The 26,059-nt window shown below is 48.6% G+C and overlaps 1 protein-coding gene and 1 long non-coding RNA gene across 4 annotated transcripts; both read right to left on the minus strand.

The window, feature by feature from the left end:
* Positions 1–8,787: 8,787 nt before the first annotated feature.
* Positions 8,788–12,929, minus strand: LOC142060530 (uncharacterized). 2 transcript variants are annotated; one of them, XR_012661792.1, is made up of 3 exons: positions 12,255–12,929; positions 9,774–9,883; positions 8,788–9,058 (listed from the first exon to the last, which is right to left on the minus strand). It is a non-coding gene; the product is annotated as an uncharacterized LOC142060530 (long non-coding RNA). The 2 variants fall into 2 exon arrangements; XR_012661791.1 differs by having other exon boundaries at positions 8,788–9,329; positions 12,255–12,660.
* A 3,741-nt stretch (positions 12,930–16,670) lies between these two features.
* On the minus strand, positions 16,671–25,885 carry CIAO2A (cytosolic iron-sulfur assembly component 2A). 2 transcript variants are annotated; one of them, XM_075100854.1, is made up of 5 exons: positions 25,658–25,883; positions 21,790–21,954; positions 20,009–20,058; positions 18,176–18,221; positions 16,671–17,134 (listed from the first exon to the last, which is right to left on the minus strand). In XM_075100854.1, the coding sequence occupies exons 1-5, from the start codon at positions 25,782–25,784 to the stop codon at positions 17,037–17,039; spliced, it is 486 nt and encodes a 161-aa protein (XP_074956955.1). In that variant the 5' UTR covers positions 25,785–25,883; the 3' UTR covers positions 16,671–17,036. The 2 variants fall into 2 exon arrangements, with proteins under 2 accessions (XP_074956955.1, XP_074956956.1); XM_075100855.1 differs by lacking the exon at positions 20,009–20,058 and having other exon boundaries at positions 25,658–25,885.
* Between the last annotated feature and the right edge of the window lie 174 nt (positions 25,886–26,059).

Genomic DNA, 26,059 nt, shown 5'->3' on the forward strand with positions numbered 1-26,059 from the left:
TGCTTTGGGCACGCTCCCAGGTTTTGCTAAGGGGTAGCCACAAAATGCGTTGGGGTTTAATGGCTATAGCTTACAAGTGCGTTAAATTAAAGAGTTACTGAAGGAAATGGTAGGGTTTCATATTTTCTCTTCCCCTTGGGAAATTTTGAAGGATTTTTTGCTGAAAACGCAGTTAAGTGGTGACCGTTTAGGTACTGGCAACAGCGGGGTGTGCGATTACTCTCTCAGCTGCAGCAGAAAGGGGCGATCTCTTTGCATCTGCAAATCATTTAAGGCTGCCATTCAGAACCTTTGCATGATTAAACCGTGAGCTGGGTCGATGGAGCAAATGCTGGCAGCCCGCTGGTGACTCGCAGACCGAAAGGCTTCAGCCCGCGCGTTGTGTTGATGCCTACTCCGGTTTTACAAAACAAGTCATTTCGGCACGATCCCGGCCTGGCGAGCCTCTCCCGCGGCACCTGTCCGTGCACGGGTCGCATCCGCGGCCAGGACAAGGGCACGGGATCAGCCCTGCCGTGGGAGGCCCAGCCAAACCCACTGCACCGGCGGGGCAGCGGTGTTGGGAACACCAGAGGAGCAATTGCAGCCGAGGGGAAGACTGTGACAGCAGCTGCTGCTTCATAAATCCTTCAGCCTGGCCAAACATAAACTTTGGGGAGTTTGTTGATGAAACAGGCCTTAAATCAAAGGCGCTGAACTTGTGTGAGAGCGCTGTGCACCACGTGCTGCACAAGAAACAGGTTTCCTTGTTAGCCCGACAGTGTTTCAGGCACCCTCGGCTGGAGCCGGTCCCCAGCCAGCACAGCCACAGCTTCTGGGGCACGGGAGGGATTCAGGGCCAGAGCACGATGCCCGCCGGCAGCGTCGTGCCCCCGCAGCCCCGACCGGGTTGGGTCCCTGCAGCGGCCAGGGAAAACCTTTCTGTGTCAACGCAGAAACCTTTCTGTTTCAAGAAGGGCCGACCCCGACGCATCTGAAGCCTCAGGGTTTGCAGAGCAGAGGCGGGTGCCTTGGCTCCGCGATGACTTTCAGCTGTCACAACACAGCGGTGGGGCCGGGCATCCTCCTGGGAAGGGCTGAGCAGAGCCGGTTCCCAAGCGCTCGGACGGGGAGCAGCAGGGATTAATGTAAACCAAAAGCATGGCCAGCCCCCAAGCCCAACGGCCCCCAAACAGCGGAGGTTTCTGGTGGGCACTGAGGCTGGAGAAGTTTGCATGGCAGAATGGGAATCTCTATTGGAAGGGCATTTCATCTGATTTTTAGCCACACAATAAGCCAGGCCTCCTACAAGCACACAAATTACATTATAAGTAATAACCACACACATCTTGCTTAAATGCCTGCAACATTTATTTCAATGAGACACCTACAGCTTGGAAAATGGGCTGCAACTGGAGGAGAAAAACTCTCAGGACTGGTGCAGTTCTGACTCTCCGGGCCTGCCGACGCGAGCTCTGGCGTGTCTGACAGCAGGCTCTGCGTTAAGCCAGGGGGACGCGGGAGCACGTGTGCGCAGAGCTCCTCGCATCCTCGCAGCAGAGCCGGACCCTTCCCGGGAGCAGATCTGGATATTTACTTGCTCAGCTTTGTTAGTTTCGCTGTGTTCATTTGCTCCTTGTAACCAAGGGACTAACTAGAAGTGCCTTTTTTTTCTTCTTTTAAAGACACTTTTACTAATGTGTTGACACGAGAAGGATGTTACTTTAGAAATAGCTGCTGCTGCAGCAGTGAGGGAAGGAAAGCAGGAAAGTAATTATGACTCAAAAGACGCTTGAAATAGGAAGATGCTTTCCCTGGGGTATCTAAGGATCGTTTGCCAGGAAAGCAAGTTTATCCTTTTTGCTAGGTTAATTAGAGCAGAGTAGGAAAGAGAAAAGCAAGAATATGCAGAGGTCCCCGAGCTCCGCGGCTGGTGTGGCCGCTGTCCTTCAGCCGGGCCCCGGCAGAGCAGAAGGGAGGCCACCACTGCCGGTGACGCACTGGTCACGCCAAGAACACACGTGCGTTTGACCGGAGACGCTGGCAGAGCCTTCCTCTCCGAGCCTCCCAAAGAGCCCTGGCCGTGACCAGCGCAGACAGAAGGAAAGCCCTAAATCACGCTTTTCACTGGAGATACAGGATGCGTGGCGACCAGGGTGCATTCGCTTTGTCATTCTAAGATACTTTTGGTTCATTACTTCAGAAAGACCCCATTGAAGACCAGCGCTGCAGAACTCACATGCTTCATTTGGCACACAGTAAAGGGGGGGATTCCCACTCATTGTGAACTGTAGCAGTGGGGGGGTCGAAGTCCCTCTGACCTTCGGTCGCTTGGTTTTACTTGGCCCATTTGAAAACCATTTGGTTTCTCCGCCAAGCTGTCGGAGGCTACAGGGAATTTTGTTCTTGCAGCCTGGTCGCCTCCCAGCACCGGCTGGACGTCTGCACTGGGCTAACGGGAGCTGTGGGCTGGTTTTTAAGGCAGGAATGCACGTTTTTACAAATCCAGGCAACCTTAACTACAACAGCAACTGATACCGGAGTTTTGCCTCCTCTTTCAAATGAGCTGCTCTTAAAATTTTGTGCCATTGAAGACTTTCTTGGTGCATGGCATAGACTGTGCCTTCCTCGGCAGGCGGCTCAGGCTGACTGAGACCTGCTGGCCCCCACCTCTGCACATACCCCTGTGCAGATACATATATACACATATGGACAGGTGTATTCAGCAAGACCCCTTGCTGTCACCGCTGCTGGGACAGGGACCTGGGGAAACACGCGTGCGGTATAAGGAGTGGCTTGAGCAGCTGGAGGGTCCCTGGGCTCCACGGGCCCCAGCGCTGGAGGGGGGCACCAGGGGCTGCAGCTGAAAAAGAGCAGAAATCACCAGGACCTTGAGGATGGAGGAAGAAACTAACTGCTCCAGGCAACATTGTGCAATACGATCCACAGCACAGGGCTGCCGTCCGTCCCCTGCTCAGGGGCTTTCTAGCCCCAGGCTGCCTGGGAGTCATCGAGCTGATTTGTCAGTAAGAATAATTCCTTTTATTTGCTAAAAGACAGACATAGGATTTATTTTTATGTTTAAGAGCATTTTCAAGGAAGTAGGTGGCTCAACCAGCAACAGAAGGCAGATAATTTACTGCTGTCGTGCACCTCCCTCTTTGCCTTCGCACACGAATGCCCCTCGCCTCCTTGCATTCGCTCCCCCCGTACTGCTGAGCGGGGAAAAAGGTTCTAAATGCACTTTCCCTGTGAGCCAAATCTTTGGTAAATGTTCAGCTGCGCTGGAGGTGGGAAACAACTGCCCCTTCCCAGCCTAATGGCTTCATCCCCAGGGACTTCGGAAGGGAGAGGCAGGAGGGACCCGGACGGGTCCTGCTGCCCCCTGCAGCCATGGGGTTTTGGCCCAAAGTTGTGAAACTCTGTCTTAAAATGGTTCCTGTGGGATTAGCAAATCTCGGGTGCAGGTACTACAGGGGGTCCTGAAGTCCATGGCCCTGTAAGTGCCTGAGGAAGGTCTGAGGGCGTCCCTCCGCAGGGATCTCCAGGCTGGGTATTGATCTCAGGGCAGCCGCCTTCTGTGCCACTTTAAAAACCAAAACCCAAGTGTTTCAGCAGCTCAGGAAGGAGGGAAAGGCTGAGGTGAAGGGGAAGACAAAATTCTGAGTATCAGGAAAAGTCTAAAAAGATAAAACCCAACACAACCCAAATATAGAAAGTTAAAAACAAATTAAGGCAAATAAATCTTCACAATGACTAGAAACTGCCGTTCCAAAAATTTCCTGCGAGGTTGCACTCGGCTTCTGGAGTTTAGATTTATGCACTCCACCTGTTCCCAAAGCAATGCAACGCCCAAGCTGCCCCCGAGCTGCCTTGGAAGGCGGGCTGAGATGCTTTAGTCAGTAAATGCAGGCGTGGTCCCTCCGAGCCACCCATGGGCTGCTCCTTCCCCCCGTGCCCCCAGGACATCTTGCCAACCCCATACGCCCAGCACCAAGCTCCGACAGACACTCCTAAGTAGTTTTTTCCTATATTTTCCACAGAGGAAACAGAATAAACAATATGTTTTTAAAAGAGGATTTCAGCTGAGTTTCCTGAAATCTGTTGTAATCTCCATCGGGTAATTACCGACCAGGGAAAGGGTTGCTCACAGGTTGCACTTGCCGTGTTTTGGACTAACAGATGATGAAGCCACAGAAGGCGGGTTTGGAACCAGGGAAAACCCTCACGCTGCGCAGGCTTCGTTCTCGAGAAACTGTTGACGAAGTTAACTTAAAAAAATAACTTGATTGTGGAGCCAGTCAACCCTCAAGTGCAGGTTTTAAATGCTCTGCTCAGGTGTGGCGTGGTGGCTGGAGGCGGTTGGAGCAGCTTGGGACGCACATACGAAAACAGAAGACAATTTAAGTTTAGTGCAAGCACAGGGTGAGCTAACCCCCTCAGCCAGGCCACCCGCTCCTTCTGAGTAGTATTTAAACCCGGTCAGTCGGCTGTTTTCATTACAGAAATATTGACTTGAATAACAGATCTTTCCACCCAAATTTTGCTGTTTTCCAGCCTGCAGCTCCCGTTCAAACCAGCCTGATGGAACTGAACTTCCAAAGGACTTTGCCTGTTTTTTTTAAGGACCAATTGTAAATATAAAACCTCCCTGAAATATTTTCTGTTTCTCCATAGGCTTTCACTTTGTGCTTTTATTTATAAACATCTGACTTTGCTACAGGTCAGCCGTGCAAGCCATTGACATCGAGACACCGTCGAGGCTGGCCATGCTCAGCCCTGGGGAGGCACCAGGTCCACACCTCTTCTCCCACCTCCGTCCAGCACCTTCTTAATAGCCTTTTCTCACCCCCCTCTTATTGGAGATAGGATTAAATCAGCCATCTCCCCACCACATCCATCAGCAGAGCTGGATCCAGCCCGGTTTCTGGAGACAGATGGCAGGCATGATTGAAGAAAAAGTTTTGCAAGATGCGAGAGCTCCCTTTCAGAGGGCAATGAAGAATGTGGGAAAGAACTGGGCTAGAATCCAGTGGGGAGTTTGTAAAGAAGGCTTGTGACTATAAAAGGAGACTGAGGCTGGTGATGTTAAACCGGGGAAAGACAAAAGGAGGGTGGTCGGACCAAACACCCTGCCCTGCAGCTGCAAACTCTGCGTCATTCCTCGCCCCAGTGTTTTGGGCTGTTTGGGCAAGGCTTGTCCCCATGTCGTGACGGTGGCATGGGGGAGGTTTGGAAAGGTAAGTGCCAAGCAGAACTATTAGATGCAGCCAAAATAATGAGGCCTTCTAAAAGAAGCTGAGCCCAAAGTCTTGTCCATCAGCACAGCTTAGCGAAGGAAGCAGCTCGCAGATGTTCGTTGGTGGAAGCTTGTGCTGAGCTCAGCCAGCTCAGGGGGGCTTCCCCAAGCGAGGGGTGACCTGGAGAACCAAATGAGACGTGGACCTGCTGAAACTGAAGCTCTGGGAAGGCACCGACAAGCCTGGTGTCGTCAGCATGGGTGGCGGGGAGAGGCTGCAGGAGCTCGGCAGTGGCGTCAGCATCGCCGATGATGGGTAGAGGTGTTGGGCGCTCCCCGGCCCCAGAGCCACCGCTGGGCTGCGATTGCCCGGGCGCTGGGCAGGTCTGTCCTGCAGGGCTTCTTTTTCCAGTGGGTGGGAAGGGAATGGGAGTATTTTAGACAGCCACCTTGGCTGGGTGACCCAGAGATGGGTGACTGGGAGATGGGTGACTGGGAGGTGGGTGACCGGGAGATGGGTGACTGGGAGATGGGTGACCGGTAGATGGGCGACCAGCAGCAGCATCCCAGCAACCAGCAGCAGGACAGTGCTCACAAACACTTTGAGACTCCTGCTGATGGCAGCATCACGGGAGAACCTGCATGAGGAAGGCGTTAGGGCAGTAACCCCTACCTCATGTTTTGCTGTTGCTTCTATTTATTTATCAGGATCTCCTGAAAGCCTCTCCGAGAGGAACCACAGACTTTTGGCTTCAGATCAGAAATGAGACCTTGTGCCTCCCCTGGTCACCTCCAGACATTTCCAGAGCTGGAGACAGGAAGGAACTGAGAGCTCATTAACTGGGAAGCAGCAGGCATTTTATGGAGGAGGTTATTTGTGTCTCTTATTAACAATAACACTTAAAACGATTCCGCAGCTCAAGAAGCAGTTGGGTCACCCTGTCACAGCACCTGTGTTTTGCAGGCTCTCAACTCTTACCCAAGTGCTTCTGTCCAGCCCAGATGATCTCAGCTGGAGTATTTTAATCCCCAAAGAGGCAGAGGGGTCATCAGTCCTCCGTCAGCTGCGCCGATCGGTGGCGGCTGCGGTCCTGCCAGTGACCCGAGCAGGCAGCAAGGTCCAGACAGACCAGGAATAGCTCACAACATCCATCCATGCCTCTTCAGCTAAGAATAAGAGATGGTTTTATTTTCTCTTGGTCCTAAAACCTCTAGCCTTTGTGCCACACAAAAAGGTTTCAAAAGCACAGCCTCGAGGGTCAGAAAAGCAAAGGCAGGACAGCAAGAAAAGGGTTTGAAGAATTTGGCCGGTTTATCTTTTTTTGGCCTTTATAGGGCAGCCAGTCGCTGTCAGCTGCTCCAGGCGCCGAGCTCGGGCAGAGGAACAGCCGTCGTCCGACCACTTCAGGGTGCCGAACCCCGGCACCGCCAGCAAGCGCTCCGGCAGGTCGCGGCCGTCCGGGGCTGCCCATTGCAGGCAGCAGGCGGGCAGAGGGACATTCCCGGTGGGAAGAAAAGCAGCAGAAAAGAGGAGGAGGAAAGCAAGGGGAGAGGAGTAAGCTGCCTCGTTGCTTGGGCGCGTAGCTGGTACCAAGGCTTTGCTTGCCCAGAGCAGTTACTTTTGTCAAGCAATTAAAAGAAGCTGTTTCACACGCCTGTGGAAGGAGGGAAGAAAGAGAGGGAGGGCCGGCACAGCCCACATCAGAGCTAATAGAGCCACCGCTCGCCTCCCTGGGACCCGCAGTCCTGCAGTTGTGCTCGAAAGCAAGCTCAGCATGACTGGATGTCAACATTTAGAAATATCTATAGGCTAAAAATAGCTCTATCTCCATATGCAACTGCTCTGTTGCCATCTGTAGTGACTAATAATTACACCCCCGTGTAAAGATTTTGCAAACAAGCCCCGTGACCCATTTAAACAGCCCTGCTGCCATCAAGGCAGGGGCGAGACCGCCCAGGTGTAAGCAGTAAGAGAGGAAGCAACCAGTCCCTTCACCTCCCAGCTTACACCTCGCTTGCCAGAGCTTGCAACCCAGTGATCTGCGACTGGAAACATGCTTTGAAGTCTGTTATGTCCTGCCTGGAAAACCAGAAGCTGCTATAAATCCCTTTGCAAGCAACAGGAGCCTAGCAAAGGGGCAAAAGGATGATTCTGGCTCTTTCTAGAGGAACTGGAGATGGGGGCTGGCCTGCCTCTGTGCTTGTGCTGTGGTTTGAGGCTGCGCTGGGCAGGGCAGACCCGAGGGGTGGGAGATTGGCCTGGCTCCCCTCCTGCCAGGCAGGTGATGTGACCAGGGTGAGGATGCCGTGCTAGCATCCGCCCCGGCTCAGGTCCCCGCGGCTCCACGCGTGGTGGTGGGAGCTGCTCTGCTCCCTCCTTCCTTTTACAGCCCTGCAGATGATTCCTGGTTTCCCTCTGAGCCTCTGGCAGAGGCGTAACCCCGCATCCCCGCGCTCCCACCGTGAAACGTGGCTCCTCTGCGATGGGCACCGGTGCAGAGATCCAGAACCCGGCAGGAACCATCGCGGCTCACACCAGACCCTGGGAAGCATCTCTGCTTCCCAGCTTGCCCACTGCAAGCCCCCGGCTGCTCTCCAGCCACACGAGACACTAGCCTGGTGCTGGGTCGCTGCCTGGCAGCGGGGCAGCCCGGCTGGGGTCTCGGGAGAGCGTGCAGAGCAAGAGGAGCAGCAGGAGCCCAGGGCAGTGATGCTCCTCACCCAGGAGACAATTACTGTTTGTAATATCGCTCTGTGGCTTGCTGGTGCCCTCTGCAGTTGTTTCCCCTTACTGTAAATGCAAAATATTAATAACACGAAGGGACAACTTTATTGCTTGCTGATAGCAAGGGAGGACAGGCGACATGTGCCTGTATTTCCAGGTTGGAGAAACAGCATGTGGTCCTCAGGCACCTAAAATCCAGCCCGTTAAGACCCTCCTTGACTTGTTCCTCCCCTCGCACGCAGCTGGCGTGACCTGCTCGCTGGCTGTTTCTCTGCCACCACGTGGGATGTGACCCCGAAGCCCTGGGGCTGTGGTGGGAGCACAGCAAAGCCTTTGCCCATCCTGCTCTGCAGGGCAGCAGCAACGGGGATAAACAAGGTTCCCAACCCCAATTTAATAGGGAATTGCTGGGAAGTGCAGCGGCTCTGGAGCTGCCTCCTGAGCTGGTGGAGCCAGCCCTGGGGAGCCACCTCCCTGTTCCCCCCAGCAGTGAGCTATTCCCTGAGGAACTGGGACTATTTCTGGTTTCAGAGACCTGCTTTTGAGGTCAGGTCCATTTTACTGAATTGCCACTCTGAAGGGGAACATAAGACTCCTGCCCCAGCGCAAAGCCCTCAGCGGTAATGATCTCAGCACACTGCAGAACCAGGGAAAGTCCTCTCATGGTCACCAAAGCATCCTCCCGTTCCCTGCCCACCAGGGGCAAAGCCTTTGTCATGGTGGGAACACCTTCCTCTGGGTGTTTTGCAGAAGGGCCATTTGCTGCAACATAACTCAGCTCGTTGCTCCCAGTGAGGCTGGACAAAGGAGATGTAGAAGGAAGAATCAGGCTATTTCATCAAAGAACCATGAACTTCATTTTATTTTGCGAAGAGGCTTGTTTTCTGTATTTATTCTTAACAAAAAACCCAATCTAGAATAGAAGCTGTCTTCAGGGTTTGGGGGTTTTAAGCAGACCTCTCAGAAGAACAGCTGAACCCCCCGAATCCTGAAAACCTTTCGATGGTGCAACCTGAGGCTGTACGCAGGCACCCAGCAAGGTACCAGGCGGCTCAGCTGCGAAGAGTATCTCATGGTCACAGATTTTCACAAACCTCATGGCTCCCAGCAGATACCTGCATTCCGAAAAGAAAAGAAAGAAAATACCTGTCGTTGGAAAGCAAAGAAAAAAGCAAGTTCCAGGGAAACAGCTGACTCTCGCAGGTTCATTTAACACATCCCTGAAGGGTATTTATCTGCCTATAGTGCCCTCTCCAAATCAGACAGGCCACGTGCCCCTGCTGTGCCAACACCGTGATGCGCACTTGTTCCTCCCCTCATGTTTCAGAAAGTCAGACGAGCTGCCTGGGCAGTAAAATACGCTCTGTGCAGGGATGCTTTTTCCTCCTGCGAGAGAGAGAAATGGAAGGAGGTGCCTTAAATCTAGTTCTAAGTTAGAAAAACAAGTTTGCTTTTCCTGAACTGGCTTTTTTTTTCCCCCAACCAACAGATATGGTTCCTTTGTGATAAAGCCCTTCTCTGGAAGTTTTCCAGGTCCGATGGGCACAGGGGCAATCGTGCCTGCCTCCTCTCCAATTCTCTCTATATGGGATTTTCTCGCTTTTGGTCCACCGCAAATTCATTACTGAAGGAAATGTTTCTTAAGGCCTTGGTTAGAATAACTCATTGCTTCATCTTCTGCCAGCACCAGGAGGTCTTGCTCACATACCTTAAGGCAGCCTGTCCCTGGTGCCTCCAGGCAGCTGCCTGATGCACGTGCATGCCCTGTGCCAGCGAGCGGTGAGACCCCGCGGGCATCCAGCAAAGCCGTTACCGAAAATGACATCCTACCTTTGAAATGGTGTTTTGCCACAGCTGCATTTGCTGGCCCGGTCAGACCTCAGCTTTATGGTATTTCTAGAAAACTGCATCTTTTGATCAGCTGTCAAGGAAAACATAGTCTGGAAAAATCCATTTTAGTCATTTTAGTAACTTGAAATAGACCCGCACCTCCCAGAAAGCTAAACAAGCTGCGGACACCCCGCTTTTCGCTTTATCTGGGTGCAACTAACACCAACACACTCCCGTGTGTAACCACTGGCTTTCCAGAGCTGAAGACCTCCCTCCAGGCAGGGGTTTTGTCCCCCTGCACAAGTCAAGCTGTTTTTTTAAAAAAATCAGCTCACAAGCTCCGTCACTGACGGTGCCTAAGCAGGAGTTCGCGACTGCAGCTGAAACACGAGCCGGTTCCTGCTTTTATGCAAAACTCTGGGAAACCAAACCCATCGCTCAGGGAAGCCATAAGGCTTTGCAGGCTTTGCCCGCGGGGCCGGCAGCTTCGGGGGTGTCCGAAGCAGCTGAAACCGGCAGCACTGCTGGAGAAATAATGCTGTGACGTTCCATATTGGCATTTCAAGATATTTTAGCCATCTCTGGCCTGAAACCGTTAGCAGCGTGGGGCTGGGGGCTGCGGGGTTTCCAAGTGCCTGTGTGCAGAGAGAACCAGGGCAAGCCCTCACCTGCTGCCCTCGGCCTTTTGTGTGCAAATCTCATAGTCACTTATCTCCTTACCATCCAGAAGCTGCTTATTTAAATTAAAGCTTATTTGAAATGGGTTGAGATTCTGAAAGCACGACTTGGAGCATTCTTGTGTTGGATCAGGAAATGGAATAAGATAACCCTCTTGGGACTAAATGTATAGAGAAATGAGGTGAATCGTTGCCATTTCCCTCCCCCAGAAAAGCCTTTTCCTTCTCCCAGAGTATTTTGGCGTTTTGAGGGATGCACTTACACTGAAATTGGAACAGAGCTCCTGTAATTTGAGCAGGAATTGCCCTCCCGAAGCCTGCTGAATTTTGCAGGAGGCTTTGCTCGTGGTCAATAGGCTTTGAACACACAACGGACACCAGTAATTCTGCAACACAAACTGTGTGGGTACGGGCAGGGCCCTCCCTCCCGCACACGGACCGTCATCCCTTGAAAACTACTTCAGCAGAAGCTTCCTCCGGGACCTATCATTCAGATGAAAACTGATCTATCAAAAAGCTGCCTCTGGACTGTGGCAAGACTGAATACGGAATAGGGGAATACGGAATTGGGGATGGGGTTGGGGATGGGACTGGGGATGCAGCCCCCACGCCCACTGCCGTTGAAGCCCGGTGCACGGCTGTGTGCGGCGCTGCTCTGCCGCTCTGCGCTGAGCCCCCTGCGAGGAGGTGCCAGGGCTCGTTCCCAATCGCAGGATAAGCTCACATGGCGCATTCCGAGGCGCACACAGCCCCAGCGGGGAGGAACGGACAGACGGACGCTGGCCAGCCACACAGGCACACCGGGTGGTGCAGGGGTAGGTGCCACAAGATCCGGCGCTAGTGGGGAAGCGCGAAACCACCCTTCATCCCCCCATGCTATGTAAAACCATTACTTTAGCGATAATTCCCTCCTGTAACTATATTCTGGGGCAGTAGGGGAATCATAGAATCATTCAGGTTGGAAAAGATCTCCAGGATCATCAAGTCCAACCGTCAACCCAACACCCCCAGGCCTCCTAAACCATGGCCCCAAGGGCCACGTCTGCACGCAGGTGGCCCCAATGCATTGCGGTTAAAGCTCCGTGTTCATTTCAGTTTAAAGCGGCTCAAACTGTTGCCCGTTTCCTTCCTTTCGTGACTCTTGACAGGCAGCATCTCTGCTTACACAGCAACGGCATGAGGACACGCTCCCCTGACGTAAGGAACATTTAATCACAACAAGACTCTCCTATTTTTCTCGACGCTTTCTATGTGGGAGGAGATCCATCAGAAAGACGCTTCAGCAGCTCGTGGAAGCATCATGAAGATGCTGTATTGTGCTACAAAAATATTAACTTTCTTGCTTTAAAAAAAATTGCCATCAAGTGGAAAAGAAAAGCCATTCAGTTTATAGGCCCGCTACAGCAGGACATATATACAGCAGGAATATATTCTATTATATAGAAAGGTTGGACTAGATGATCCCTAAGGTCCCTTCCAACCTGAGATTCTGTGATTTGATTATTCGGTCAATTTTAAATGGCATCCTGCTACAATGCGTAAGGAAGCGTTCTCATGAAAATCCACCCAGGACAAGAAATAGTCTCATCTAATAAATACCAACCGAAGCAAACAGTCACGTTTACATTTCTTGTCCTTATAACATTTAAAAATAATGCTTTAAAATATCAGAAAGATTAAAAAAGTCTTGGTTAGAGCAAGTAATCAAAGTTTCTCTTGTCAATCACCAGCACTTTGGTGCAAGTAGCTTTGCCACAGAGATTTCATCAGACCCACCCAAAGAGCCGTGGTAGGAGACCCTCACCTCCAAACGACTCCCAGCATCAGAGGCGTCTCACTTTTACACTTAAATTGTGCTTCTGGAGCACAAGTTACCGCCGCAGCACGCGGAACCGCAGGCAGAACCGCTCTAAAATTTGGGTGGTGCAAATCCAGGCCTGTCTTCAGACGTAGAGTTCCCAAGTACATCTCTTACTACAACCGTGTAAGAGGGTTTAGGGTTTTTCTTCTTTGCTTGAGTCTCGCACCTGAAAACGGAGCTTTTCCATCTTGTTCCCAGAGTGCTGGTGTGAAAGATCAAACCCGGGAGTTTTGGTATGGCAGAAGACGAAGAGGAAGAAGGCACAAAGAGCTATTTTGGGATGTCTGGCAGTAACAAATACGTTTTCACAAGGGATGAAAGTTTTCTGAGACAGCTTCTGCTTAAAGGCAAAACATGTAAAATGTGGAATTAGAAGATAAAGAGGCAGCTCTGAGGGACAACTCCCCCCTCTCCAACGGCAGCTTTAAGCCAGCGGAGCCTGGAACTCTGATAAAGAAAATTATCTTGGCCCCCATATATTTACACTTGGGGCCATTATTAAACAGCCCACAAAAAGCAAAGACAAACAGCAAATAGTAGCGGCCTCGGAGCTGCGTCACCCTCGCCCTTCCCAGGAGCCCGGGTGCTCCCAGCCACCCGCGGCACCGGCAGTGCGCCAGGACCTGGGACGCAGCCCAGGTTTGGCTGTGGGGGGTTGCGCTGGGCGTCCCTTCCCGGCAGAAAGAATCGATTTTAAGGGACAAAAAAAAAGGGGAAATAAAAAGGAACGTGAGCACAGGCTTTTTTGGAAGCTCCCAAATGCAGCGAGCGGGTCCAGAGGAGGGCCATGAAAACGATCCGAGGGCTGGAACACCTCTCCCTTGGAGAGAGGCTGGGAGAGCTGGGTTGTTCAGCCTGGAGGAGAGAAGGCTCTGGGGAGACCGTTCAGTACTTAGGGGGCATGATGATGAAGAGAGACAGAGAGAGGCTTTTTTTTTACCAGGGCCTGAAGTGATACAACATGGGGTAACAGTTTTAAGCTAAAAGAGGGTCGATTTAGACTAGCTATGAGGAAGTAATTCTTTACTACGAGGGCGATGAGGCGCTGGCACAGGCTGCCCAGAGAAGCTGTGGACGCCCCATCCCTGGAAGCGTTCAAGGCTAGGCTGGACGGGGCTTTGAGCAACCTGGTCTAGTGGAAGTTGCCCTGGCAGGGGGTAGATCTTCGAAGGTCCCTTCCAACTTAAACCATTCTGTGATTCCCCGATCTTTTCTCAATGCTCCCCCTCGCGGGAGAACGCTTCCAAAACGTGTCTAGCTCTGCCCATTTCCTTCTCTCCAGAAATCATTAATAGCTAAAAAATGCTTTGCTTTTGCTTTTCTTCTTTTGAAAAGGAGGAAAAAAAAAAAAAAGACAGATTGCTTCAACTTATTAGCAACAAAGTCAGTTTGGATTTAATTTTAAAATGGAGGTGAGACTCTTCCACATGCAGTATTTTTCTCTTTTGACCTGACTTTGGGCAGACTTGCAGGCATTGCCTCGGAGCCATTTTGGATACGATGCACGACAGCAAGCCTTACGGAGCAACAAACAAAACCAGGGGTTGCAAGCACAGTACAAGCGTGTCAGCGCACCGTGGTTTAGCAATTAAAAAAATTTGGGAAGAAGAATTGTATTAGACGTGCTGGGCTGATGATAAGGGACCACAGAGAATAAATCCTTGCACTGAACTGAACTGCTAATGGCAGTTACTGGAACGGCAGTTTGCAATGGTTACCTTCTAACTAGTTTATTAAACAGTGGGGAAGAAAAACATTGCTCTTCTTCTATACTTCTGTTCCAGTGGCATGGCACAGCAAGGCTGGGAACCTTATCGTAGGAAAACGTCTCCACCTGCTTTTCATAGAAATTAGTTTACAGAAGTAGTTACCATTTAACGAGTCTTCCCAGCTGAAAGAAAACCCAACAACCAATGAAACAAACAAAAAAAAAAACCACAAAAAACCTTGCAAAATGCACCTTTTCGAATACTTCACGACAGACCATTCCAGCAGGAGTCTAAATACACAGATTTTAGGTTTTGCCCAAAGTAGGATTTTAAAAAATATCGGTCCATGGGTTCGTTATTTATTTTGGAAACAGCACCAAGTTTTTAGATCCCCATGCAAGCATCAGGTAGCTCATTCCCTTTGCATTCTGCCGAATACCTGGGGCAGCGGGCGTAGCAGTGTCCCACGCTGAGCCTTACACCTAACTACACCCTACAGGAGCGTCTGTAGAAAGAGCTGCTTAATGACATACACGCTTCCCTCAAGCTACATTTAAGGTGAGCAATGAGGGCACAAAGGCTTTTGAAATTTAAGTAAAATTTAATTGAAGCTGAGTAACTGAAGTAATTTGCCATACAAAGGCTAGAACCGACAGGTCTGCAGACGTGCAGTAACCCACAGGTAACGGGGATTGCTCCCCCGTCACGCCCCGCCAGGAGGGAGGAGAGACGACTCGGATTCGCCGATCCCCTCAGTGTGCATCAAGGTGAAACGACCCTCAAGGTCCATAGGCAAACATTACTTTTAACATGTATAATTGTAATTGCACCAACAGGAGCCCCACAATATTGTAGGATTTACTTCTTAGCTTAAGTCTTGCGTTATTCAATTAGTTCAGGCCTTGCATTACTGAGTTGTCCCAAGCCTTGTAGTGCTTATTGAGAAAGGGTGAAAGAATGAAAAAAAAAAAAGAGGGAAGAAGAGAAAGAGATCGATCACCGGTCTGGGTTCCGGCGCTGGGGGTGTCTGGTCTGTAGGAGCGCGTGCCCCGGAGTGGCCCCAGTGGCACCTGCCTTCCCTTTCCGAGCCCGCCGGTCGCTAGGGTCTGCCCCTCTGGTCAGGGCTTCTGCGTCCTGCCAGTGTTTGAGCCATTCCGTGGGAAGCCTCAGGGATCTTCTCCCCGTGTCCCCTTACCGAGCTCCCTCTCCTGCTGACTGGCTAGCTGTGTTGACTAGCCTCGCTAGCTATGTAGATTAGCAGGCATGCTCCTTACAGGAGCAGGGGGGCAAGTCTTCTCTCCTGCATCGAGTCGGTGGTCAGGATCTCCCCCTGCCGCCTTTACCTTTCCCCTAGTTACCCCAGTTTTCCACATTTTACCACCCAGCTTTCTGCATCTTCTGGGACACCATGTTCCCTTTACCAGCCTCTCGGTTCCTAAAAGACACACTTCCTTACCCCTCAGCTCCCTCCTCTGTCCAGATTCTGTTCTGCAAAGCAAACAGTTCTTTGTTCCGGGGGTTACAAGGTGGCCTTTGTGTCCAATCACTTGCTCTTCCAGTTGGTCTCCTACACCCACCCCCCTTTTTTTTCCCCCTTATAACTTGGGCACTGAAAGCAGGGAGGTTACGAGCCGGTGTTGGTACAGCTGTGACGCGTCAGCACACTGTTTTACAAAGGGAAAAAAAAATTCCCCCGCTGTTTATAATGCATAGCCTAGCTGGAGTCCATTCCATCATTTCATGCCTTCAGGAAAGCTTCATGTGGCTTATTATTAAAATGGTTACAAATCCCTGAAATCTCAACAGATGTTTGCAGTGAACTCCAAGGATTTCTCACCGTTTAACCAACACATGCCCACTGGAGTAATCACCGTCTCGCGGAGGAATGGTTCCCCAAATCTCATGAACCAGTGCAGGGGTTAACATCACGCACTGACCAGGTAACGCACCCCTGGGACACCCGACTAGCTTGTTGGGTGCCACAGGACACGACGGGTGGCACCAGCCTTCCTCCCCGCGCATAGGTTTAGCTCTGAGGCCCTGCTGAGGCTGCATGGCACATACGGAACATCACAGGGAGAAGGGCAGCCGAGTGAGAAATACCTGCCTAATTCTTCAGGGAAAGGTAAATCCATGGTCAAAACCACAGCTGCAACTGAAACTAACCGTAGGGAACTTCCCCAGTGAGAAAGCACGTGACGGCTGGCAACGCTACGGATGGCCCAGAGCGATCAGTGAGGGACCAGCAAAAAGAAGCAGGTCAGTGGAACCACGGGGATTTGCTCCTGAGGGCTGTGTGATTCTCTCTTCTTCCACACTGCAGGTGGTCGTATGAAAACAGCAGGACCAAACCGGCAGGATCTTATCCCGGGGTAAAGTTTTCCTGCGGACAATTATAAAGCAAAGCCTGCAGAATCATCAGCACATACTTGAAGAGGAAAAAAAGCAAATGTTTAGCAGGAATAGTGTCCCAGTAAAGATCTACCTTGTCCTACTCCAGTCCCTTGGCTCCAAATTCTTTTTCTGAATTTAGTTCAGCTTTAACATGTTTATCAACAACAAAGAAGTTGAATGAAATGCCTCCTTCTCTAACAGAAATCTAAACCTAAGCTTAAAGAAAAAAAAAAAAGTCTAAACTCAGAATGCAGCATTTCAGTACAAGAATCTGTTTTATTTTTACAGTGCAGTGATTGAAACAATGTAGAAATTTAACTTGCAAAACTGACTTTATAATCACAAGGTCTATCCGAAGGCAATACATAGGTGGTGTTCTGTTTTTAATCATAAAATATTCCTCTGGACACCAGAAATTACAAACTCTGAACACTATACGCAACACTTTTAGAGACTAATTCATCATGATTTAAATCTATCTTATAAATGATTTCTTTTAAAAAAGATGTGGAAGATAAAAAGAACTCAAGTATTAAACTCAAGGCCTTTATTATTATTTTCTTTTAAGCAAAGATATTTTAAGAAATGTATCAAAATGATAACTCTGTGGGTATTATAGCTACTAGTCAGGCTCTGTAACACACTGCTCCACAATTTCACGCAAGTTTGGATTCTCCATCGCAGCTGCTACTCTCTCCTTGTCATTGATTTGCTTGTTGACTGCAAAACATCACAGGAAAGGTAGTCAGAAGCAGCTTTCGGTGGCACGTTACACATACTGCATCGGTGACGTGACAAATGCTAGATACCACACTGCTGCGAGGACTTTTCAAACCCAGGGAACGGCCAGCTCAAAGACCGAGAAAATGCTGCTGTACAGCAATGGTATGTTGTGTCAACTTTATTTTTAGGTGGAAGACATTAGTTGCATAACATGCAAAATTTAAGTTTGTACAATAGGTGGCAAAGCACTGTATGGGCAGGCATTTCAGTTGCGTGGCCTGGAATGAGGAGGTGGTGCCAGACACCATAGAAGGACAAGGCCAGAAGAGTAAGAGGGTGCTCACCAGCCAGCAGTCTAAGGACAGGGTATCAATAGGAAATTGGGAACAAAGCAAATGGAAGCTCAGTCACCTAAAAGCCAACCATCAAAAACCAAACGTTTTTTACTTTTCCAATTTAGGAAAAGAATGTAAGATGTACCAATGACAGGTCTTGAAATCAAGCGTGACATTGGTGACAAATTAGTGTTCCCCAGCTTCAGTTTCTAATCATTCAACCAGAAGAACCAATTTTTCCCACACGAAGATGTCAACTGCTTAAGGACAAAAACGCCCGGGGAAAGGCTCTAACAGCTGTTTAAGCCAGTGACCAGCTATAGCTTCAAAAGAATTCTGATGTCCTGCAAGCTTTACTTTAACACTGACTGAGAAACACGTATTTTTGTTATGATGATGTTAAGATAGCAAGATCAACCAGTCCAGAAGTTCTTCATGTTAATTATTCAGCAGCACAGCAGCTTTTGTCATAAACACAACTCAACATCTGCAAGAACGGCAGGGGTTTTTTGTTTAAAACACCCAAACCACCACCAAGCAGAAGCGTATGTTCACAGCACCAAGTCACCTTTGGAAACAGCCTCACCTATATGTTTCATTTTAAAGCTTTAACAGTATATTCATTTCTGAAAAGGATAGCAAGGTAGGGGGAGAAAAGGACTTCCCAAAAGAACACAAACACACATCCATTAGCTCTACTTACTGTCTTCTTCTGTGGAATGTGTACCTTCAGATATGTAGATTTCCAGCTAGAGGAGAGATCATTAATGTTAGATGCATGTATCAACAGTCGAATATATTCATTACTGGAAAAAAATATTGTATAATACACGCACTAGACATGCAATTCATACTTTAAAACATGTTCACAGACAATGAAAGGCTGATCTTAGACTTCGCTGCAACACAATCACAAGACAATCTCTTCCCCCATTTCAGAGAGGCCCCGATAATCTTTCTTCAAAATTGCGGAGGCAGTCATTCCTCACCAACGTCGACTGCTCTTGTGAAAAAGTAATTGCCGTTTGGCTGCTGCAAACGGAGTGGAGAACTGGCACTACTTTTCCAGCAAGTTCTCTCCAGGTCACAATTCAGGAATGATTCGTTTAAAAGCCACCAGAAACGCAAGTGTCACTTTCACGAGCTAAGCATTCTGGAAAAGACGTCCTTAGGAAGAGGTTCCTAGTAAGATATTCCCAATGAGCTTTGCTCAGCGATGAGAATCACAGATATCCTATTTGAAAACGGTAGTGTAATGCAGTATCCATTTCCTGTGTGAGAACAGATTATAAGACTAGACTCTAAACAGACCTAAATCACCTTCAAGTATTTAACAGGCCTGGAAAAAAAAAAAAAAAACAACAAAAAAACCCCACACAAGTTGAGCAGCAAGATCACCTATAACTGATGTACCAACAGAAAACCAAGTAAACAAGTCCTATGCCTCTCCTCTTACCTCACTGAAGCTAAGCCTATTTGTTACCCTGTGTCCAGCGTAACAAATCGCTGTCTACCTAATTTTCTAGAAATGCAAGTCTCACTTTACACTGTTTAACTGGGAAGATGCAACTATAAAAACAAAACAACAACAAAAAAATCAACACCAGAAATCCTAAGCTAATGAATTTATACTCAAAATTATTTCGAGCAAGCTTCTGAAGGTCTGTAAAAGTCTATGTTTGCCATTACAGGTCTACTCTTAGTTCCTGCTAAGACCCAAACAGCTTTCTTTACAGATGTACTAACCCCATTGCCTGTATAGTTTCTGACACCCCAGCAGCACAGCCAGGCCTGGCCCCCGTTAGGGACACTATACTGACCAGGGTCAGGTCCGTATGCCACCTATACAGCAGTTCCCAAGACTCAGGTCATAAAGAGATCCCTCAATGCAGTTCCAGTTTCGAATTCTGCAGTTCTTCTGAACTCTAATGAACCTGTTCTGAAGTTTTTACTTCCTAGACGATGCCTACATGAAGCAGTGGAGCTCCCCGTAACCGGTCTCTAACTGCCAACAGAGTAGTTCTCTTGCTTTCAGGGCTCGCTCACAGAGGGCTGGTCCACTGGAGACAACTCTCAGATATTCCACATGGTACAGCAGAGTCACTAACTATTAATATTTTATATTTATGATGCTCAGACATACTGAAATACTGCAGAAGGCCAAATTCCTTTTCCACAAGGCAAGAGTATGACTTCCATTCTTCATACCACTGGATTTGAAAACTCCCTCTTTTCCACCAAGCAAGAACCCGAATGACGGCTGGTGAGGAAGTCCCTTGAAACACCGCGTGTTTCAGAAGTGCAGCAATAAATGGTCTTTTGTAAAGGAAAGGAAGCACCATGGTTATTTACAAATCCCTTCAGGTGCTACAGGGTACTGCAACATTCATGCTCTCCACAGGCAAACGACAAGCCTTAAGAAGACCCCATCCTTAATCCCAGCTTGCAAGTTACTCAGCCCTACAGCACAGACTCTTTTAGAGAGCTCGGCGTACATTCTTGTAGTTTAAAGCAAGTTCCAGAACAGATACTTTACCTTATGTCTAAAAGGCAAACATCTCTGAAGTTTTATTCTTAAACAAAGGCCTGTTTAAACAAAACAGATAAGAGATTTTCTTGTAAAATTCAAGGTTTGAGGTGCATTTTCAGAGAATCCATATTTAACAATGAAAACCACCAGTATAATTGACAACCTCCTCCTTTAGCATTCTGAGCAGCACAAGCCACAGAGGAAACTAACTAATCTGCTGCTTGACCCTTTGGACTTAGTTTCTCAGCTAAGCTCATACCCGCCTTGCAAGCTTAGGAGGTCTCTGGTCTCTAAACACCTCCTAGAAACACTAAATACAGACAGATTCCCCCATTTCCAGCTTTCTTTTTTTCTGATAGAGCTTCCTGGCTGTCACTGTGGCTGCATCTGTACTGAGAAGAATGCTTGTTTTTTCTAACATTTGTTAAAAAAAATCCAACATAAATTGTTTGAAGAACACAAGCCTGCAATGACTTGGGAGCAATTTGCACTCATAACTTCACTATCTAGTGTCTAACTGAGCAGAGGGGTGGTGTGGTTCATCTTTGGGAGCGATATCCAAGCCTGGGGACACTCCTACCACCAGCCCACTGCAGTTTACCCACAAAGCCTGGCTTTGCGATGAGCTGCACATGGACAAAGCCATACCACAGCCCCACTTTGTCTTCAGGCTGAGCCAGTGGTAACAGCAATAGAAAACACTCCCCGGAAGAACTACCAGCTTGGAGTACTCTCTACAGATAAGGAAGTTTGGAAGAAAACCCCTGTTTACTGCTCACATTCTTACATATACCACCCAACTATTCAAAACAGCTACGACAACCCCTTCCCGTAACAGCTTGAGGAACTGCACTTCAGAGGTCACACAATAGCGATAGCGACCGCACAATCAGACAGACATCAAAGACCTGGCTGACATTTAAGTGCCGAGAACGTGATTAGCACAAAGTTTAAGATTTGACATACACACTGTTGATCCTCAGGTCTAAGCCTTAAGCCACTGACATTCCTAACGGGGTCAAACTATGAATAAATTAGCACAGTTTGGCACGCTGCTGCTTTACTATCTACACTTTACTTCCTAGGCTAAGCTGCAAAGGTTTATTTAGGCATAAATACACATACTTCTTCATTAAAGACTTACTTTCCCTTAAATCTTTAAAATAGACTGAGAAATCCTAGTATTGGTATGTAACGGTAAGAGTTGCTAACCTTGGTACATTTAAAGAAATCATTTCAGAGATCTCAGACATGACTTTTCAGATGTGATCCCACCACAATAAGGAAGAAAAAAGGCCAAATAAGCCAGCATAGATTCTCATTCAACTTAATTGCTTTCAAACTCCTAAGGGTCTGGAATTTTTTTTGTGTTCTTGGATTGCATGTGGGGTTTTTTGTACATGTGTGAGAATAGAGCCGTCCATAGGGTAAGGGAAAGTAAGGGAAACAATTGTAAAGTTTTAACATTTTTTTAAATTTAAGAGCTGACATTATGTTTAATTTAACACTACTAAAATAATTTGGAAAATCTAAAGATGGAATTCTGTACCACTCCCCAGTAGATTTTTGAGAGCTTCTCTTTGAAGTGTTTCCCTAACTTGACAAAAACAGACGGACTTCCCCACATTTCTTCTGTTTTTTGTTTGTTTGTGTTGTTCTCAAGATTAAATTCCTGGGCAAACTGCTGGCAAAGCAATACTGAATTTTAACTAAGACTGATGTTATTCAGACAACGTCAAATTCACTTTAGGCTCATTGTTACAGATTTAACAGAACAGAAATCTTACCAATGAGAGTAGCCAAAGAGCAATGAGGTACTGTTGGTGTAAACCTGATGATAACCAGATACTCGTCTTCACCTATCTCGTGCACTTCAACACAGCTTTCCGTTACCACTTCCAGTTCTTCTAAAGTATTAGGTTTCTCCGGGTCCCGGATAGTACGGATTATATCTAAAGCAGAAGACAAGCAACCAATAATAAAGTAGCTTTCCTGAATTTAATAAAAGGTACTTTTATTAGAAACTGTCTTCCCAGCACTGTTTATTTTGCTCCTCTTCCAAAAAGGCAGAGCAGTAAATAGCAGTGATATATTATCTCACAAATTGCTTCAGAACTGGGCAAATTGAGGCATTTGCTGTTCACTGTGCACATACTTTTCACATTCCAGTTCTAAACTTGCTATTATTTTTACAATCCCATTACAATAAATAGAAATCAAAACATGCCTTTTAAAGGATATGTATTACCTGCGGAGCTACAGGTCATTTAATATTAGCTTATCCAAAAAATACACACAGAGGTAGTATTTCAGGTAGGTTTGCTTGCCTTTCAGGTTTTGCAAAATCTAACTTATTAACAAGACAAGACAGATTTCCTTCTCATCCTCTTGTCTCCACTTCCCAGCCTGGGCCTCAGAGGTAAGATTTTGAAGCCACCTTAAGGGAAGCCAATACAAAAACAATGCACTAATCCGTATTTATCTATATCAACAGTCACTTCCTTAGCTTGTAAAACGTGGAGATCAACTAGTTTTCATATTCCTGTATAGAAAATGATAAGCAGCATTGCCTTCTATAGGAACAACGCATTCTGGATTAGCTTAAGGAGATTTCATCATACAATGAAATGGAATTACATCTATTGTTGCTTTCTCCATAGAACAAAAGGTTTTAAAGTAATATTCAAAAGCTACAATATTTGATTATAGGGCGCTGAGAAGTAATGCACAAGAGAGTACGTGAATTCAGTAAATTTCCTGGGCCTGAAAAAAATAAGTCCTGCACTTCAATGTATTTGCTGAGTAATGCAGCACGGAAGGAAAGGCAACGAGATCTCTAGCCTATGCACATCTGTGCCACGTACACAGCGTAACTTGAAGAGACACTAATTTTGACAGTGAAGGCCAAACCTAACAAGTGCCCAGCTGTCACATCTCACTTGCTTCCGCCTTGTATGCAGTTGTTTGCCCCTAGAAATGCAAGCACAAGCATTTCTGGTATAAATAAGGTATCTAAAGGGATACAGGTTAAGCTCATTTTAAAAAAAACAGGTTTAAAAAAAAGAAGGGGGAGGTATTTTTAGTTAGCAGTTGTGATTTTCTTTTTAGCGCAGGCCTACCGATAGCTCTGCTGCAATAGCTCTAACGGTATTGTGAAAGCAAGCGTGACACCAGGCTTCACTACGGCAAATTACTCCAGCCTATCTTCAGGTACAGACAGACCCACCCAGCTCCTAACTCGAGAGCTGCAAAGCTGCGTTCAGTGCCTTCCCGCCGTTAAGCTGATAGGCCCAGCCTCTCAGCAGGCACCACAGGCAGAGTACAGCATGGCACTAATATTGCTATATTATTTCCAGGCAGGCAGGAAGCAGGCAGCCAGCGGGCAGGAATGGCAGCTCGTGTCTGTCTGGACTCCATCTGCGCAGGCATACCCTAAAGCCTCTGACCTGCGAGGGAGGAAAAGACTTGTTTTTGTACAGTTGTATAAGCTTTCACTCCTGGTACTCACCTCGCCTTCCCAGAGCCTCTCACCCTCCTGCAAGGGCTACTCAAATTGCTCTCAAAGCCGAGGTAATCCTTTCAGCAGGGCTGGGAAACACTTGCTGTCCCAAGTAAGCTGTCATCGCTCGTACCATAAAACAGAATTTGGGATGAATGAGAGAACTTAGCCCCATTCCCTAACCTCCAGGGAAGCAGACAACTGCTCGAACCGCTCTGAAGCGCCTAGCCTCTCTGTCTACACCGCAAGGATGCGACGCTGCTGAACTGCAAAGCTAGGAGACACAGCAGATGCCACAAGGCTATTTGTTCTGTGTTCCCAAAGAATTGATAACTCTCCCCTCAATTACATTAAGGATTGTGATGGTAACAGGCAAACAAACTGTCTAGATTTATTAGAACGTGTTCCAGCAAACAGATTAATAGTCTCATTTGTCAAACCACTAAAAAGTACTTTCACCTTTTTTCCATTGTTTGGTCTCTTCTATAACTTTTTGCTTAAAGCCTCAAACTACAGAAGTCTGCCCAAACAAACCACCTCAACAAAAACAGAAAGACGACTTAAAGATGGGATTGATCTTGCAACATCTAACCCCATTTGATTTTAAGCAGGGGAACTCTCACTGACACTTTATCTGTAAGAATAGAATAGTTCAGTTGGAAGGGACCTACAATGATCATCCACTCCAACCAAAATTACTTCATATATACGTACATCGGAATTATCTTCACATACACATTTCCTTGTAATTTCTGACACACTTCTTCCTCTATTTTTAAATTTTACCCTCTTTCTATGTGAAAAGCCCCACTTAAAGAAGAAATCAATTACTTCACCAAGCAGCATGAGGAACACTGAAGTTGATTTAGTTCAGTGGTACTTCATGGATGTCTCTGGTCTTTGAAATTTTACACAGACAGATGCTTTAGTTCCGCAAAGATCATGCACAAGCACAACCCTACGGACGAACCAAAATCAACAGGGCTACTTACATGCATAAGGTTCATAAGCTAAGTTATTACTTAGAACCACTGATGCTTTAAAGTAACTATATTTAAACATCACTCAAGTTTTAAAATTGAGTTTGCTTTACATTGTTTCCTCTTCTGTTCTTCCTAGATGAAAGTGTGTACAGTGCTGCATAAAATCCTCACACAGCTCCTAACTGCCTACAAAAAACCAGTACCTTGAAGCTTGACAATGCTTTTGGAATCCTCCGAGATCCTACACGCAGCATTTCCATAGGTGAAATCTCTCCATATTTTACAAAAAAACTCAGTCATTCAGTGACAGAAATCTCCATTTCACTGGACTATTTGCTGACCTTTCTGGAATTACTTGCCTTTCCAAGTGTGTCCAGCTCCTTTTCTGTCTAAGGGGATGAAACACCAGGGTGACTCCCCCCAAGGCAGGGACTGAGCAAGCCCAGCAGCAGTCCAGCCCCTTCCCACAGCCTCGGGAGCGGGGAAGCAGCGGCAGCATCACCCGCCAGCCAGGCGGTGCATTTAGACAGTTCTCTCAGCGCACTGTTTTGCTCAGGATTCCAACAGCGACCACGGCAGATGCTCCATCCCAAGGTCACAAAATCCACCCCACCTCCAGACGCAGCCTGGGGCTGGCGGTGTGGCTGGGGAAAGCCAGCAGGCACCCAAGGCAGGCCCTCACCCTTCCCTTAACGCTGCCAGCACCCCAAGGGTAACCCCTCCCCGCCCCACATCCCTGGCAATGATTCCAACTCCCAAGTAAGCCAAATACACCTCCTTCCTCTCCTTCCTGCCCCCCAGCCAGAACAGCCGCCTTCGCTCCAGCCCCTCAGGGACCCCCACAGAGGGCTCCCGCACACTCAGCCCCGGGACGCGGCTCTCGGCCCCCCGAAAGGGCCGGGCAGGGCCTGGCTTCCCCCAGCTCGCACCCCCCCAAGGGCGCAGCACCAACGGCCCCCAGGGCCCCTTATGGATCCATGGCTCCTCACAGACCTTCCACGGCCCCTCACAAACCCCTGCCCCACATCCCCTCACGGACTCCCACGGCTCCTCACATATCCCCCACTCCTCACGGGCCCCCACCCCACAGCTCCTCATGGACCCTCGGCCCCCGCGGCCCCACGCCTCGCAGAGGGACGACCCCTGAACCCCCAACAGCCCCACGACAGTCACCGTAAACCTCGAGCGCCTTGTCCTGCTCCATGGCCTTGTTCCGGGGGGCATGGCAGCCCCTACGCAGCCCGGAGTACCACAGCACCCTGCTCAGCGTGTGCGACAGGAGCCCCAGCACCAGCGACATCCTCCCGCTCCGCCATGGGAGAGCGCGCACCGGGCCCTCACGGCCACCGTCGCCGCCGCCGCCACCGGGAAGTTCCTCGTCGGGCGGGGCCAAGCCTGAGGGCGGGACCTCGGCAACCTCGACCCCGCATAGAGGCGGAGATAGGTTGTTGATGCCCTGTAGGCGGGGTCATGCTGTGCATGCTCCGCCCAGGGGGCGGGGAGGGGGTGTGACTAGCCGGTCCCTCAGCGTTGGCGGGATTTTACTGCTGGTTGTCCCCGCGGGTCTCCCCCAGG

The sequence above is a fragment of the Phalacrocorax aristotelis genome, chromosome 7 (genome assembly GCF_949628215.1).
Source record: "Phalacrocorax aristotelis chromosome 7, bGulAri2.1, whole genome shotgun sequence".
NCBI classification, from domain to species: domain Eukaryota; kingdom Metazoa; phylum Chordata; class Aves; order Suliformes; family Phalacrocoracidae; genus Phalacrocorax; species Phalacrocorax aristotelis.

Coding starts and splice junctions, on each gene's coding strand:
- CIAO2A (XM_075100854.1), bottom strand. CDS start 25,784: ATGTCGCTGGTGCTGGGGCTCCTGTCGCACACGCTGAGCAGGGTGCTG. Junction 20,059..21,789: donor CTCTTTGGCTACTCTCATTG/GTAAGATTTCTG, acceptor TTGTTTAAACAG/GCCTTTGTTTAAGAATAAAA. Junction 17,135..18,175: donor ACATTCCACAGAAGAAGACA/GTAAGTAGAGCT, acceptor GATGTTTTGCAG/TCAACAAGCAAATCAATGAC.